General features: G+C 46.7%; 1 protein-coding gene across 1 annotated transcript in view; it reads right to left on the bottom strand.

Moving 5' to 3' along the window:
• Positions 1-12,075, bottom strand: part of LOC133274613 (AF4/FMR2 family member 1-like) — a 29,512-nt gene extending 17,437 nt beyond the window's left edge. The window contains 7 exon segments of the mRNA XM_061464060.1: positions 1,671-1,722; positions 2,095-2,131; positions 2,503-2,589; positions 3,892-3,936; positions 10,322-11,227; positions 11,807-11,927; positions 12,071-12,075. Of these exon segments, the coding sequence (XP_061320044.1) occupies positions 1,671-1,722; positions 2,095-2,131; positions 2,503-2,589; positions 3,892-3,936; positions 10,322-11,227; positions 11,807-11,927; positions 12,071-12,075 (1,253 nt within the window).
• Between the last annotated feature and the right edge of the window lie 2,167 nt (positions 12,076-14,242).

Raw genomic sequence — 14,242 nt, 5'->3', positions numbered from 1 at the left:
TGGAGGTCACCTCTGATGACCCTGAGGTGACCTTTGCTTTCCTAATTCTGCGACATCGGAGGAGTGAAAACCTTGAGTCAAAAAAGTGATTCCCTCCTTTAAGCACAGTTCCCACAAAAGAGACACGCTATTTTACAGTCACACCAAAGCAGCTGCCATGCACGGAGATACTCTCCTTGAAACAGGACCACATTTACTGCCAAAGCTGACCACGGACTCCCAACAAACAATTCCACAAATCAGATGTGACAAATCCACTCTTGTCCACTGAGCAGGACGGCGCGAAGAAACCCCAAAGGTCTCCTGTGTCTACCAGTACAGAGCCAACCCTTGCCACACAGATGATGCCTGTTGAAAAGGCACCAACCCCACAGTCCCCGAGTACCTTACCCTGATGCACAAGAGGTTCTCGGCGCACACAGACTTTGATTACACCCAAAGGCCTACCGCGCTCTCTTTGCATTTGGCCCGTGCCATTGCCCTGTGGCTGCCTTAATTAGCTCATGCCTTAACAGACGCCAGGTTTTCATTTGCAGGACCTGTTCTTTTCCAGCTTAGATACACACCATCAATCTCCCTCCAAAGCTATAGAAAAGCTCTGTTAGTGAGAGAAGGAGCACTAAAATCAGCATCGCTTGAAAGCAAAGGCTGGTCCTTCCCCGCCAGCTGGGCTAAAGATGCATCACCACAAATGAGTGAGACATTTCCCCTTTTAAAAGAAGGGCTCTTCCATTCCAGCACTGCCAGGTGCTAACTTCAGGCTGTATTCAAGAATGAAAGCCGTCTGGGAAACCCTTGCACGCTCTGTAAAGCCGAATGCTTAATTTGGGCACACGAGCACCCTGGGATTTCAGGGCTGCTTCAAATTAAGCAGCACAAGCGCTGTTTGTTTTCAGCCAGCTACACTTGGTAAGGCAAGCTACTCCAGGCAGCTGGATTTTCAGTCACGTGTGCTTTAAACAGCAAAGAAAGCAAGCCCTGTTGTGCGAGTGAAAACAGAAAAACAAAGAGGAAGGGATGCATCGGTTCAAGGGACAGGTGCAGAGGAAGTCCCTGGGGAAATCCTTCTTGACTTCATTTTGGACATTAGCCTAAGCCACCCTCTTCCTCCCACTTCAGCTGTCTTTGCTGACTGTGGGTACACTGGCTCTGAAGAGCCCGCACGGACGCTGAGCAGAGAGGGGATGTTGGCGAAGGACAGAGGTACGTACCATGCCGAAGTTACAATTCTGGACCTCTGCGCTAAGAAAGGCATATTTTCAGATTCTTGTCTACAGTAAAAGTCTCTTCTCTCTCTGCTGCCTGGAAAACTGACTCAAGCTCAAAAGGGATTTTTACAGGCAGCTGAGAAGAGCTGAAAAAGACAGTCTGTGGAGGAAGGCAGAGCCTGCAGCAGTTGAAACGAATATGTTTAACAGCGCAAAGAAAAGTCCCAGAAGTCCTTCAGGAGGAGCAAGCTGGGGTGGAAGAAGGAGCAGCAAAAGAAAGAATGGATTAAAGCAGCAGCTAACTACTCAGGAAGACACTATCCCACACTACCAGCCAGGGGAGGCTCCTCTGCAGAATGTCAGAACAGCACGAAAAGGGTTGAGTTTTACAGACCTGACAGAGCTTGAGTGCAAGACTCTACAATCTCAACCAAGAGATGGCAACTGAGTCTGGTTACTTACGATACTGTTGTCTGAGAACGAGGCAACGTATCCGAAGGTCCATCGTACTGTCCTGTAAATCAAAAGAGAATCAGCGGGGTTTATCTGCCTCACCGGTAGCGTATTTTACCCTATGGTCTCTGAGCATCAGGTTAGAAAGTCACTTTCTTCCAGGACGTAACTGATTGCCACTGAGATTATTTATCACTCCAAATGGGGCTTCCTAATGAAATACTGTTTGTTCTCTGCTGAACTGCTGCCTTAATTTCTAGGTAAGGAATGCATACAGTCTCTTCAGCATTTTCTAAACTCATCAATGTTTAACAAAGCACAGGAAACCACGTCCCTTAATCAAGGTAAACATTTGATGTTCTCAATGTATGACACTCAAAACCGTCTCTCAATACACATAGAACAGTGTGCTTTCCTTTGGATTTCTACTTACTCTGGTTCTGTGCTACACATCCAACAGGCTGCGACTCCTAGAAAGCAAGCACAAGGTGCAAGTTGAGAATCAAATACATCATCTCTCAATAGCAGCGTATCAGTGATCCGATTTCCTTGTGTTTGTTACTCTAATCGATACTTTGAGCAACGTGACAAAGAATAACTCCGAAGTCTCCAATAGTCTAAGCTTGCCTGATGTAGCTTAGCACGGACAGAAGTGATGCATTGCAAGTAACCATCACACAATTCAAAATCCATTGTGACTTCTAAAGATAATTTCTCCTAAAAGCCTTTACCTATGAAAGGAGGTGCAAGAGTTGGAAAGCTCATCAGATGAAAGTACGTGCAAGAGTTGGAAAGCTCTCTTCTAATTTATCAAAAGCCTTGGCAAAAAGAGGGTGTTTACCTTTGTTGGTAATGGAAATTTGGAAGGCTCTGCAGTAGGAGGAGTAGGAATATCTGTCAGAAGAGGTGGCCATGACTGGGTCATTTCCTGGAAAGCAAATGACAGAAGTGGGTTACAGTATTTTTGCTGATACAGGCAACTGAAGTTGTACCTCAAAGACATTTATATTCATGTACAATAAAAAGCTGAGCCCATCGTAAACCCAAGAGGCAATACCACAGCAAGAAGCCCTCTTGGAGCTCAGCGAGCCAGACCGTCATGAGCACTTGCTCTTTTTCTCCAAGCATACTTGCATTGCCCAATTAGCAGCAACCTCAGTGAACCTTGTAGAGAGTTAAATACTTCCTATGTTTGCAGGATTAGGCTATCACAGTTAATAAAGGGAAAAGGACATAAAACCTGTCTACCAGTAGCTCTGGACTTTTTCAAAGTTCAGGAACTTCCTATTATGTTCCTATTACAGCAACAACACCCCCCTGAAAGGCTTTTCAAAACTCAAGGGGGTCAGCTAGGGAGCTCTGACTGCCAGCCATTCCTCATGCTATTCTACCTGAAACACTGCCTTTTGCTCTGACTGGCCAAGATGCCTTTGCTGCAGAGCTCCAAGACGTGGTTTCAAACCAAAGAGAGCGACTGCCTGATGGGCTATGTCTTTAGGAGCCTTTCTGCCCTGTTGCCCTGCCCTAACTCTCACCCAGGGACCAGCTAGTTGGGCTAAGCCATGGTCCGGCTAAGAGCACAGCACACAGACCGCAGCCAGGAGATAGGGATCAACCTCCAACCTGCCTCTTCTGGCACCACAGCTGGACACAGAGGACTGGGCTAAAGCTTTGGCTTGCACTGCAACAAACACGTGAACAGCCTAGCACAGACAACGATCTTTGTCTTGAACATACGCTAAAACACCTTAATGGGGGTCAATCTAGACAAAACCTTTGGGGAAGCTGGGGCTCAGAAATTCAGAACCACTCTGTTGAAATCACACAAGACAGACTTTTCTTGTCTCCCTATTAAGTTTAAATCCTGAAGAGTGTAATACTCACTCCCAGAAATAAAGGAACTCATATGGCCTGCCACCCTCACTGCCTCTCCTGGAACACTTATCTTATTTGCACTCTGTGCTCGGTGAAAGGGTCCCATGTACTCAGACCCAGCTGAGTACTGGCAGCCTGTGCGCTGCCCACAAAGCCATCTCTGACACAGGTTGCAGAGGCAGTTTTGCATTAAGAGCTGGCTCAGATTGGCGCAAATGTACCATAATTACAGGGACAGAGAAGCCCAGTCCAGCAGCAGTGCCATGCACGCGGTGATATTCCTCCTCCTCCCACCACCACTACTTCAATGTATACAAAACACAAACACGTCGATCTATTATTTAAGAGCACCTACCTTCAAAATTTCCTTAACGGCTTGGGCATCCCAGCGGAAGGTTTGCTACAAGCAAATAAAAAGAAGGAAGCAGCATGAGTTTCTTTGTTCCTTTACCAGCTGACTGAGATAAACAGAGGCACTCATCAAACGTTTGCTTACCAACAGTTCTACAAAGGCCACGGGAGTCCCTTAATAAGAAAAGACTAAAAAGCCCCATCAGAAGGGCACTTTATTCTACAAAGCCTGTTGTTTTCAAGTCTTTAGTAGAAGATATATTCCAATAAAGATGAGAAAGAACCAAAGTGAAAGAGAGTTCATTAAACAGTGGTGCTTGTCCAGCTGACAGGATTCCCCCTGCTTCCTAACTGGTGTCCTTCTGTGCACCCACGTGCACTCAGCAGAATAAGAAGCCAGTATAAAGCCCTAAACTGGGAGCAGGCAAAGTAAAGGTGGCTGTAAGTGGAAGAATAACCCACCGGACTCTTAAATGCCAGCTCCTGGACTCAAGGGAACACCAACTGTGATTAGAAAAGTTGAAAAGCAGTATGACTAACTTGTGCAGTTCAGGATAAAACCTTGAATGCACCGCCGGGTTAGAGCAACACGGGGAGGAACTAGCCTGCCTTCACTACAACAGGCTTGCACAAATGCACAGGTGCACACACCCGCAAAAGAAGGGAGGGAGATTTTCATGTAGAAAACAATTTAAGAAATGCACAGGCATTCTGTTCAAGCTGCACAGCAACTGTGTGACAAAACTCTCCGAAATACCTCCAAGTCCTCTTTTCACCGGCAATTCCAAAAAACCCACACACTTCCATAAGCACATGCCCTGAGGCTTACAGAGATCTCTTAGACACACTAGAGAGAGATGAACAAGGAACTCGGGATAATAAGAATCACCCCAAAGCAAACTAAATTGCTTGAGGAACCACCTGGTACACAAAGGAGATGTCCACTGGCCATGATGTGTGGGCCAGACACCCAGCCATCAACCAGAAGCAGTGCAGTGCCCCAACCAGGCAGTAACTCAAGACAGGGACGGCATCAGCCTGCCCGGCACTGCCGTCTTTTGTGGCAGACTCAGTTACAGCTTCACAGCAGGAGGCACCAGTAGCCTGCTCCTTGGTCTCGGTGTGATAGCTGGAGGCGGAAGGGCAAAGCACGAGAAGCATTGACAGAATAGTGGCAAAAGCCCAGCTTTCTCCTCTCTGCACAATGCAGTCAACGCTCGCCAAAGCTGGGAAACTCAGAAAGTGGGCATCTTTTTGAAAAGAAGGTTTTGCCACAGATACTACAAGGAATAAGCAGCGCTGGTTTGGGGTAATGGCTGAAGAGCTTTTAAGGCTGCTGCTTTTTATCAAAGGTATTCCATTAGAAATTACAGCACACATTTTTATTCCACTCTGCCAAGGTGTGCCAAATGGAGCTGAAGGACCACACAGCTCTGGCATGTGGAAGTAGGGGGCTGAAGCTTGCTCCCTGATTTGTAAACAGCCTGCCTCGCCTAAAGACCTTTCTGCTCCTTCTCATTTCAGTAATTTCCGCCTGCTTATCTGTATGCCTCTGTCGTCACAGCCCACGTAGAGCTGCCCCTCTGACACCAATCAGCCCTGTGCTGCTTCTCAGTCCCTTTCACCTCAGGTGAAACTGGTGCCTGTAGATATGCAAGCAGCGTAGGTCAAGAAGAGCTAGAGCACGCAGGCATTTCCTATGTTGCCTGCTATCTCCTCCTAATTGAAATGGACTCGCAACGTGTGTGTGTGTGTGTGTGGCTCAAGAATACCAGCTACTGCTCTTTGCCTGGTTTCAGGCTAAATTATTAGTGCTGAGAAAACCCGAGCGAGCAGGATCAGAAAAGCCAATTTGAGTTCCATGCCCTTCACTGTGCTGGCAGTTTTCTTTGTTTCCTAATGAGAGCTTTGCCACTGCAGCTATCAATTATCAGCAGAGAAGGTCACCTCTTCAGGCTGCTGAAAAAGTTTCCCATTTACAGCTGCTTCCAATTTAATACTATATTTTAATAGAAATATTTGGTTACAAATTTATTTTTCCATGTCAACCGCATGGGCTTTTGCCCCTTGAATGCAATGGGGATCACAAAACTGCATATGCATGAATGAAGACTTAGTTTGAATAGAACAGGCGGGGCAAGATCAGACCAAAACCTACCACCCTGTCCTCACTTAATCTGTACGTGCTTCGCTAGCTCAGAGCGGGAGGAGATCTTGCATATTAAATGCACTCTCTGTTCACACACAAGTCACGCTAGGAATAACACACTAACTTACTCTTCAAAGTGATTTTCCACCTGCATTTCTGTGTTAAGAATCTACCCTCTAATACTATAGGTAGATGCAAGATGCACACACATAGGGCACGCTTCCAAAATGACCCAGCCAACAAAAGAGACTGTATGTATTTTAACCAAGCCTCTTATCATCTTGATTAGGGATGCAATAATGTTCTGCTGTGTACTGAAAAAGCCTGCCAAAACTTGAAGCTACAATCAACTTGATGAAAACAAACACGTAAACACAGAAATCCATACAGGTTTTTGCAGGCTATCTTAAGGAACACCAGACACCAAAGCAGATGCTCTGCCAAAGATTTACCACTAAAGAGATGATAATACATCTCTGATACAAAGACAGGTCCAACAATCTGAAGCATGGCTTACTCCATCCACCTGGTTTTAGAGGATGTGGTGACAAAGCCGCTTTTGGGGAAAGCTGAAGCAACCGTTCCTAGTTACCTATTCAGGAGAGCGTTTATTGGAACAAATACGAAGACTGTGTGAATATACCTGTGATTAAAATAATTTCTAGTCAGGCAGGCACCATCCTGCAAGCAAACTATCAGCATGGGTGGTCCTTAAGCATGTTTTTAAGGGTTGTTTATCGCTTGCTGCAGACACAGTGCACTTGTTCAACAGATCTCTTTCTTTCATCCGCTCACCGATTCCCACAAGTGTTTGACGCATGGGGAACGTCTACCCTTTCTTAAGAGGGCAAACAAAACTGGCAGCTGATGCAGTAAAAAAGGCCCCTGCAAGCCACAGGAGAACTGGCTACACAGGGGAAACCGCAACACTGGTGTCGAGCAAACAAAAGCAGCAAAACCGCATCAAGTACGGGAGGTACAGGCAGGTAGTTAACACAAGATTTTCTTCTGACTTCTTTCAGGTTCAGGAATTGTAGGGGTTGTTTTTTATATTTGTTTCTGTTTTAAAGTTCACACAAAAAGAGTTATTAGCCTTTTTATAAGGAAAAATATGGAACTTGAGCTGAAGCTTACCGAGGTGTCTTCGCACTGTTGCCTGTGGGCTTTGCACTAAGCCAATAACAAACCAGATAAAGTGTGCGCAGACTTCGAAACAAGCTGTATTTTAAGGATGAGTATCCCTTCCCTGACTTCAGCGTGGGAATACTTGCACACCCTTAGGTTTCCCTTGGTGCTATTTTTGTATTGGCTCAAAACCATTCAAATCAGAAGCTCAAAAAGGGACTTTTGTTATCTAGTCACAAAATCTTGGTTGATATAATTTGTTTAAATTCTCAGATTGCACAGAGCTAAATATGTCTTTCATGACTGCTCCATGAATTATAGCTACAGACTTTAAAGGCCATTTTGTTACGTGGAAATTGCCTGAGGGTTCGTTGCTACTGCAAAATAACGTTCAGATACTGTTTGGCAGCCGAGTCCCCGTAGCAGCAGCTCGAGCTGTTCTACGAAATTCGGGAAGCTGCAGTCAGAGAACGACAAACCCATGAGCAGAGAAGGCAATTTTCTGAGCAGATTGCCTAAGGCTAGGATTAATTTTCACAGAGGGTTAATAATTACCGCAAGACGCACCGTTTTTAGCGCAGAAAATTCATTTCATCAAAAACACAATGGCCACAACAAACAAGACAAAAGGTGGAAGAGAGAAGGAAAGGCAAAATGCAACTCAAAGAAAACTGAAACGGAAACCCAACTTTCAAAAACCTTCCTATCCGACTGTCCTTGTGGAAAGAGAAGAAACTTGGTTCCAGTGCTGCACTAACAAGGCACCTCACACTGCAGCAGGTGTAAAATGTACGTTTGGGGATGCACTTGTTCAAGTTTTCTTCTAGCTTCAGGTAGCCAGCTGGGTGGGTTTAGCAGTGCAGGAGGAGCAGAAACAAGCAACGCATCCTACATCTCCCCTCTCACCAGCTTAGTTCTTGACCGTAATGGAGCAAGACTCTTGTAATTCCAGCAAAGCAAAGCTAAAGTCCATCTGGTTGCCATTGCTCCCAGCGTTAAGTTTCACTTCTACATTTCATGAAAAACAAAAACCATGCTATACTTTTTGCTTTATGCACACTAAAGCAATACTGAGGCACCACAGAAATGTACAGAATGGCTCTGCCTCATCCAGCGAGACAGAAATCTTCAAAGTTACATCAAAATCTACTTGTTCTCATATTTGTGTTTACGCTGCTCGCTTGGTTTTGACACCCGCGACTTCATGGCAGACTACAAATCAAAGCCACCAGGCTCAAAGTCCACAGGAGCCTTCTAAAATAATTTATCTGGGTGCTATTTCAGGTCCTCTGTGAGCCCCAGTTTAACCAGCAGGTTGCATGCAGCCAAGTCCCCTGTGGACGATTTCACAAGCGCGCTTAACCCATTCAAGTCCACTCCTCTCCTTTCCAAGGCAACCTAAAGTTGAGTCACTGAAACAATGCCATACCTCCAGGCAGTCTCCTGCTTCTGTCCCAGGGTCAACCCAGAAGCCCCACTCACAGACAAGACAAGACAGCAGCTCCAGCCTGCCACCACCCTTGCTGCAGGTTTGAAAACAAACCAAACCGTTTCCATCAACTTCTACTCTTGCTTTCTTCAGCTGACAATGAAGGCTCCTGGCAATGGAAGCATTTTACATCAAAATGCTCAGTAAACAATGGGTGCACTGTCCTGTTCCTGCCTGGCTGCCTGGAGGAAATAAAACAGTCCTCAAAGATATTACATGCTTTTCTAACTCCAAGATGGATTATTTTGCTCAATCTCAAACTAAATGCATGGACCTCTTTCTTGTGTCCAAAGAGCTTCGGAGAAAAAGAAAAAAAAATCACAGGTTTGCCTTCCTTTGCCTGAAGGTTTCAAGTTTCTCAGAAGCTCTAGCTTTACTTCCTAAAGCCATTTAACCACTTGAGGGTTTATGTACTGCTGGAGGTCAGCAGGAATCAGGCTATTAAAAGCTAAAAGGCATTTTGCAACAAAATTCTAGTCACTTAGATCCAAACCCAGCATAGCTACTGTTTGGTTGGGTTTAGTCTGTGTCTATTACTTGTTTCTATTCAAACCTGGGCATTAAGGTACCTGTTAACTTCTCATCAATGTCATTTTGCCAGTTTCCTCTCCTTTTCCACAAGAAATTGCCTACAGCCGTTTGCAGCTGATCAACACCCTCTTCCACAAAAGGCAGAAGGCACCCACACACTCCCTTTCTCTTACAAAGGCAAAACACAATCTTAAAACTCTCTCCACCTCTCTCCTTGCCCAGCTGCCTTAGGTCTCAGTCCTTGGCAGAGAAAGGACAAGTGCAGTGACCAGAACTAAGATATGCTCGAGGTTGCTGCCCAGGATGCCTTCTGCTGACAACAACAAACAAAAGAGCTCTGCTCCTTTTGCTCATAGCTGGGGGACAAGAAAGAGCCTACAGTCTTTCCCTGAATGCAGAATTTTAGAGGGCTTTCAGGGTCTTGCTTATGATTTACAATCCCACTTCTGCACTAAATTTCCTTCGAGAAACTGCTCAAAAAACATTCCATGGAGCGGGAAACAGAATGGTCTCGTGCTTCCCAAGGGCTAAGTCCATCTGGTAGAAATCTTCAGGATATTTTTTGTTTACATTGATACTTCCCTGAGGGTCTACAGTTACATCGTACAAACTCACTTAGGAGAGCCCTGTGGTGTTCACAGACAACTACCCAAAACCCCAAAAAGCCCAAAAACCTTCATCCTACCAGGTGACCATAGAACTCCCTGCACAGTCAGCTGTCCCAGTACTCAGCGAACATATGGGACTTCTACTCACCAGCACTCAGACCGAGTACCAACGCTCTGCATGCACTGACTGTAGGTACATCACCCCCTGACCTCTCAGCGTATCATTTCCCCCTTCTTCTTTTCAACAATCTTTACAGGCAAGAAAAAAGTCACAGCAACAGAAGCAGTCGCTCTAACCATAAGGCCTGCTGCAGCCTCACTGATAAAACAGACACGGAATCATGGCGAGTGCTGCATTTTCACCATGCAGGTATCTCCCCCAGATGTACTGGCAAAAGGCACTCTTAAAATACACCTTCTAAAAATGATAAAGTGTGCACAGCCATCAATGCTGCTCGTAGTCTCTGCCCTTTGGTGACCTGTCCTCCCATAGCTGAGCTTACCCTGCCAGCAACAGAGTCTCCTAACTCACCTTTACGGGCTCAGAAGGGATTTCTGATTTGAATAGTTTGGCTCTGGCATTCACCTTCAGATCTGAGATCTTTTCAAAGGGCTCTCTATGGTATTCCTCCAGGAGAGGTTTGAGATCTGGCTATTCCTCTCGCGCCTGATCTTGCACATCCATTGGTCTCACACAGGCAGTTGGTTTCTGCTGCATCGCGCTGGGCTTTGATGGCAAAGCTGTAGGAATCGTCCGAGAGGAAGGCCGAGTGTTGCTGCTCAGGTCAATGTCTGAGCCGTCCTGACTTTCCTCTTCCTCTGATCCTGTCACTAGGTCCTGAAACGATTTTCTTTGACTGTAGGTCAGCTCCTGGCTTTTGCTGCTCTTTTCTGACTTGGAACTGACGTGCAGGTCGGAACGCAGAGGTGACAGAGGTTCCAGTGGAGGAGGCAAAGGTGTCAGAAATGAAGAAAATGAGAAAATGGAGTAGTCCAGATCATGAGCACGACCTTCACCAGCCGCACGCCTGTCACTTCCCTTGCGATGAAGACCTTCGTGACTTTCCTTGTCACCACAACTGCGTTTGCGACTTTGGCTCTGACCGTTGGATGAGCTGCCGCTCTGCACGTGCAAACCTGAATGCGGTTTTGGCCTTGATTGTGCCTTTTCGCAGGGACTTGAGCGGTGAGCAGGAGGAGCACTTACAGCCGTAGTGGGTGGATGGTGGGCTGTGTCGTGGAATGAAGGTGATGATGTAGGGCTGGTATTTTCATCAAGGGAGTGTGGGAAATGAGGTGCTTCAGGTGAGACCGGAGGAAGGACTTCCTGAAGCCCTAAGAAATTCCATTGGGTTTTGGAGTTGATGAGCCCCATGACATCCTCATAATTGCCCAGCACGTTCCGAATTTGGTTTGACAAGTCATCTCCTTTATGAGTCTGCAACAGAAGAACAGAGGCAGAAATGGAAAAAGCACGGACCCTCAACTTCAGGAGACTCAGCTCTGTAAGAGAGATTCGTCAGGATCTTAATTGCATCACCATGTATCACCACAAGCAAAGTTAGGCAAGCTCATCTTGATCCTGCAGTGCAGTCCCTCCAAAGCAAGTGGGACTGCTCTGCTCACTCTTAGTTCTTCTGAGCCAAACTTGTAGGTGTGCCTGCAGTCTTCAGGAACACTAACAGCAGACCCGTTTGTTTCTATCACAGCTGCACACAGACAGGCAGCCAAGCTGCTCTTGGGTGCTCTCCCTCAAATTCCCAAACTACAGGAAGTAGCCTCCAAATGAATCTGCCCAGCCCAAAGACCTTACTGCGCTTGCACCATCTTCAGAGCTTTAAACACATACTCTGATGAGCTTAAGTTAAGCAGATGGGAAGATGCTGGTTCTGCACGTATCACACTCAACTCTGCTACACCATATGCAGAAGCCACAGCTCTGCTCTTACGCTCCAACCATCTTTCCTCCTCTCACTCCACCACACACACACCCCCACACCCTCCCCCCCATCATTACCTTGTAGGGTGCTGCAAAGACGGGAGGCTTCTCAGGGAGCTTGTTTTACTCCTGCTGAGCCCCCCTAATTCGTTTCTCTCTCTCTCTAGCACACAGCAGGTTTCTGTCCTCATTGCATAAGCTTTAGGAAAGAGAGAAAGAAAGGATGGTTACCGCTTTACACCACTGTTACCAACAAGTACCTACTGTGCTTTTCAGACAACAGTGCATGTCCAGCATGAAAGTAATTTTGAACAGGATGCTTACAGTTGGCAAATCAGTTACGTCATGTCACCGCATGGTGCTATAATACATACAAGGTACAGCAAGCACCCTTCTCAGGGCTTTCTACTCTTGATACCATACATCAAGAAAGGTGGGAAGGGGAAAACTATCCGTCCATTGAATCGTCAAACACTGGTTCCAGACTCTTTTCAGTGGTGCTCAACGGCAGGATGAGGACCAATGGCCACAAACTAAAAGTCAAGAAGCTTCACCCCAACGTGAGGAAGAACTTCTTTACATCAAGGGTGGCAGAGCACTGGAACAAGCTGCCCAGGAGAGTAGTGGTGGCCCCCTCTCTGGAGGCATTCCAAACGTGCCTGGGCACCTTCCTGTGTCATCTGCTCTAGGTGGCCCCGCCTTGCCAGGGCGGGTGGGCTGTATGATCTCCAGAGGTCCCTTCCAACCCTCACGATTCTGTGATTCTGTCTAACTCTTCACCTGAGGGTAAAAAAGAATCTACTATTTTGAAGGTGTTGCCACTTTCAGAGACTGAACTTTGCCAGCTTTATAAAGAGGCTTGAAAACTTAGTCTTTACTTTAAATGGGCAGTCAGAAAGCTGCTTGCTTACCTGCCAAACCATGCAGTTCCATTTAAAGCAATCGTGCAAATGTATTTAAAGTGGTGGTCTCAGAAATCTGGAAAGCACCAGGTCAAATCCCCCTGTTCCTCCTCAACCACATACGCATACACTCAATTCCGCCAGCCCCACATCAAAACAGCAATAAAGCTGCGTCACATGCGCAGCAGAATAAATTCACGGAAAGCCAGATACTTTAAAATACACCACCTCTGTGAAATACTCCTGCAAAATCTGGGACTATTAATGGACATTTGTCAAGCAGCAGCACGGAGGCACAGTATGTGGATGCAGGCATTGGCCTCCTCTCCTGCTTCTACTCTACTCACAGGCACACTATGTGGATGCATTATTTTTCTCTCTTCCCTCCTCTTTCTACCCTACCGCACAGTCTACTGCATACATGCAATTCCTATATTCTTCTTAGTACACTCAACTTCTCGAGCGTCCCAGTTTGGAAGGGAAGAGCCTTGCCTTCCCCACCACTGACATTTTCTCAAAGACCACACCGATGATCCCCTACTGAAGGTCAAGCTAGAGGCCTGGCTTTCCTGAAACAGTTAATCAAGAGGTCCAATTCCTGCAGAAGTGGCTTCCTGACACAATGTGAGCTATGGAAAACTGCTGTCTGATGGCAAGCTTCCTGCTAGGCCCTGCTCCCATGTGCCCTCCTGCCACCCAAGAAAACGGCTGTGTGACCTCCAAGACATCAAGCGTGTCCCTAGCCTTGGAGCCAAGCCAAGCTTCACAGCCAGCCAGTGGCACTAACACTTATGCTGTAGCCCCTCTTAGCACGCAACCTATTAAAGCAACTGGCTGATAAAGCAGGCCAGTAAATCATGCCAGTAAGTCATCATACAAAGGAAAGGGAAAGGATGCCGCAAACTTAAGCCTTTGCCACTTGAAGTGCTCCCAGTCTCCCCACATGCAGAGAGAGCAGGTAGTCAGAGCTAGAGAAGAGTTCAGCTGTTAACGAAGCAGTCAACCTTCCCGTCCTGCTTCCCCAAAGCTCAGGGCACTGTCTTCTTGCAGTCTGCAACGTAAAGCCACCTCTTGGCTTCAAGCCTGTCGAAAAGCACCACTGTGAAAACACACTGCGGAGCGCCAAACTTCTGTGCAGGATATACCACCAGTTTTAATTCCTTGTAATCATCCCTCGCCTGAAGCACAGGGGAGCAGGGTGGGGGGGGGGCTAAAGAGCAACGAGAGGAGTTTCTCCCCTTGGCATTTCTGACATGCTCGTTAAAGCATCCTAAAAGCTAACAAGGCATTTAACGGGTACCTTAAACAGCACTGCGTCATCAAACACCGTGACTTCAGAAAAGCTGCCTCCCCCATGCCGAGGGTGAAGTTGACTTTAGACAGGATGCCCCCCGCCCCCCAGCAGGCAGAACACAGTCACCCGAAAAGGATTTAACCGCCACTGCTGCATTCGCTTGGATTCTACTGCCTGACAGCAGCGACATCGGACCCTTCGTTTCCGTACTCTTCTCTACAATCATTTCCCACCTATCCAGCAGACCTGCACACAGGCAGACGCAACCTCCCATTTACACTGCCAGTTCTCCAACCCAATCGAACAGAAACCATTTAC

Source organism: Pezoporus flaviventris, unplaced genomic scaffold, assembly GCF_033815535.1.
Source record: "Pezoporus flaviventris isolate CSIRO_AGI_PZ_B2104156 unplaced genomic scaffold, CSIRO_AGI_Pfla_v1 ptg000002l, whole genome shotgun sequence".
NCBI lineage: Eukaryota > Metazoa > Chordata > Aves > Psittaciformes > Psittacidae > Pezoporus > Pezoporus flaviventris.
The sequence above is the reverse complement of the archived record's forward strand: the minus strand, read 5'-3'. Positions and strand labels throughout refer to the sequence as shown.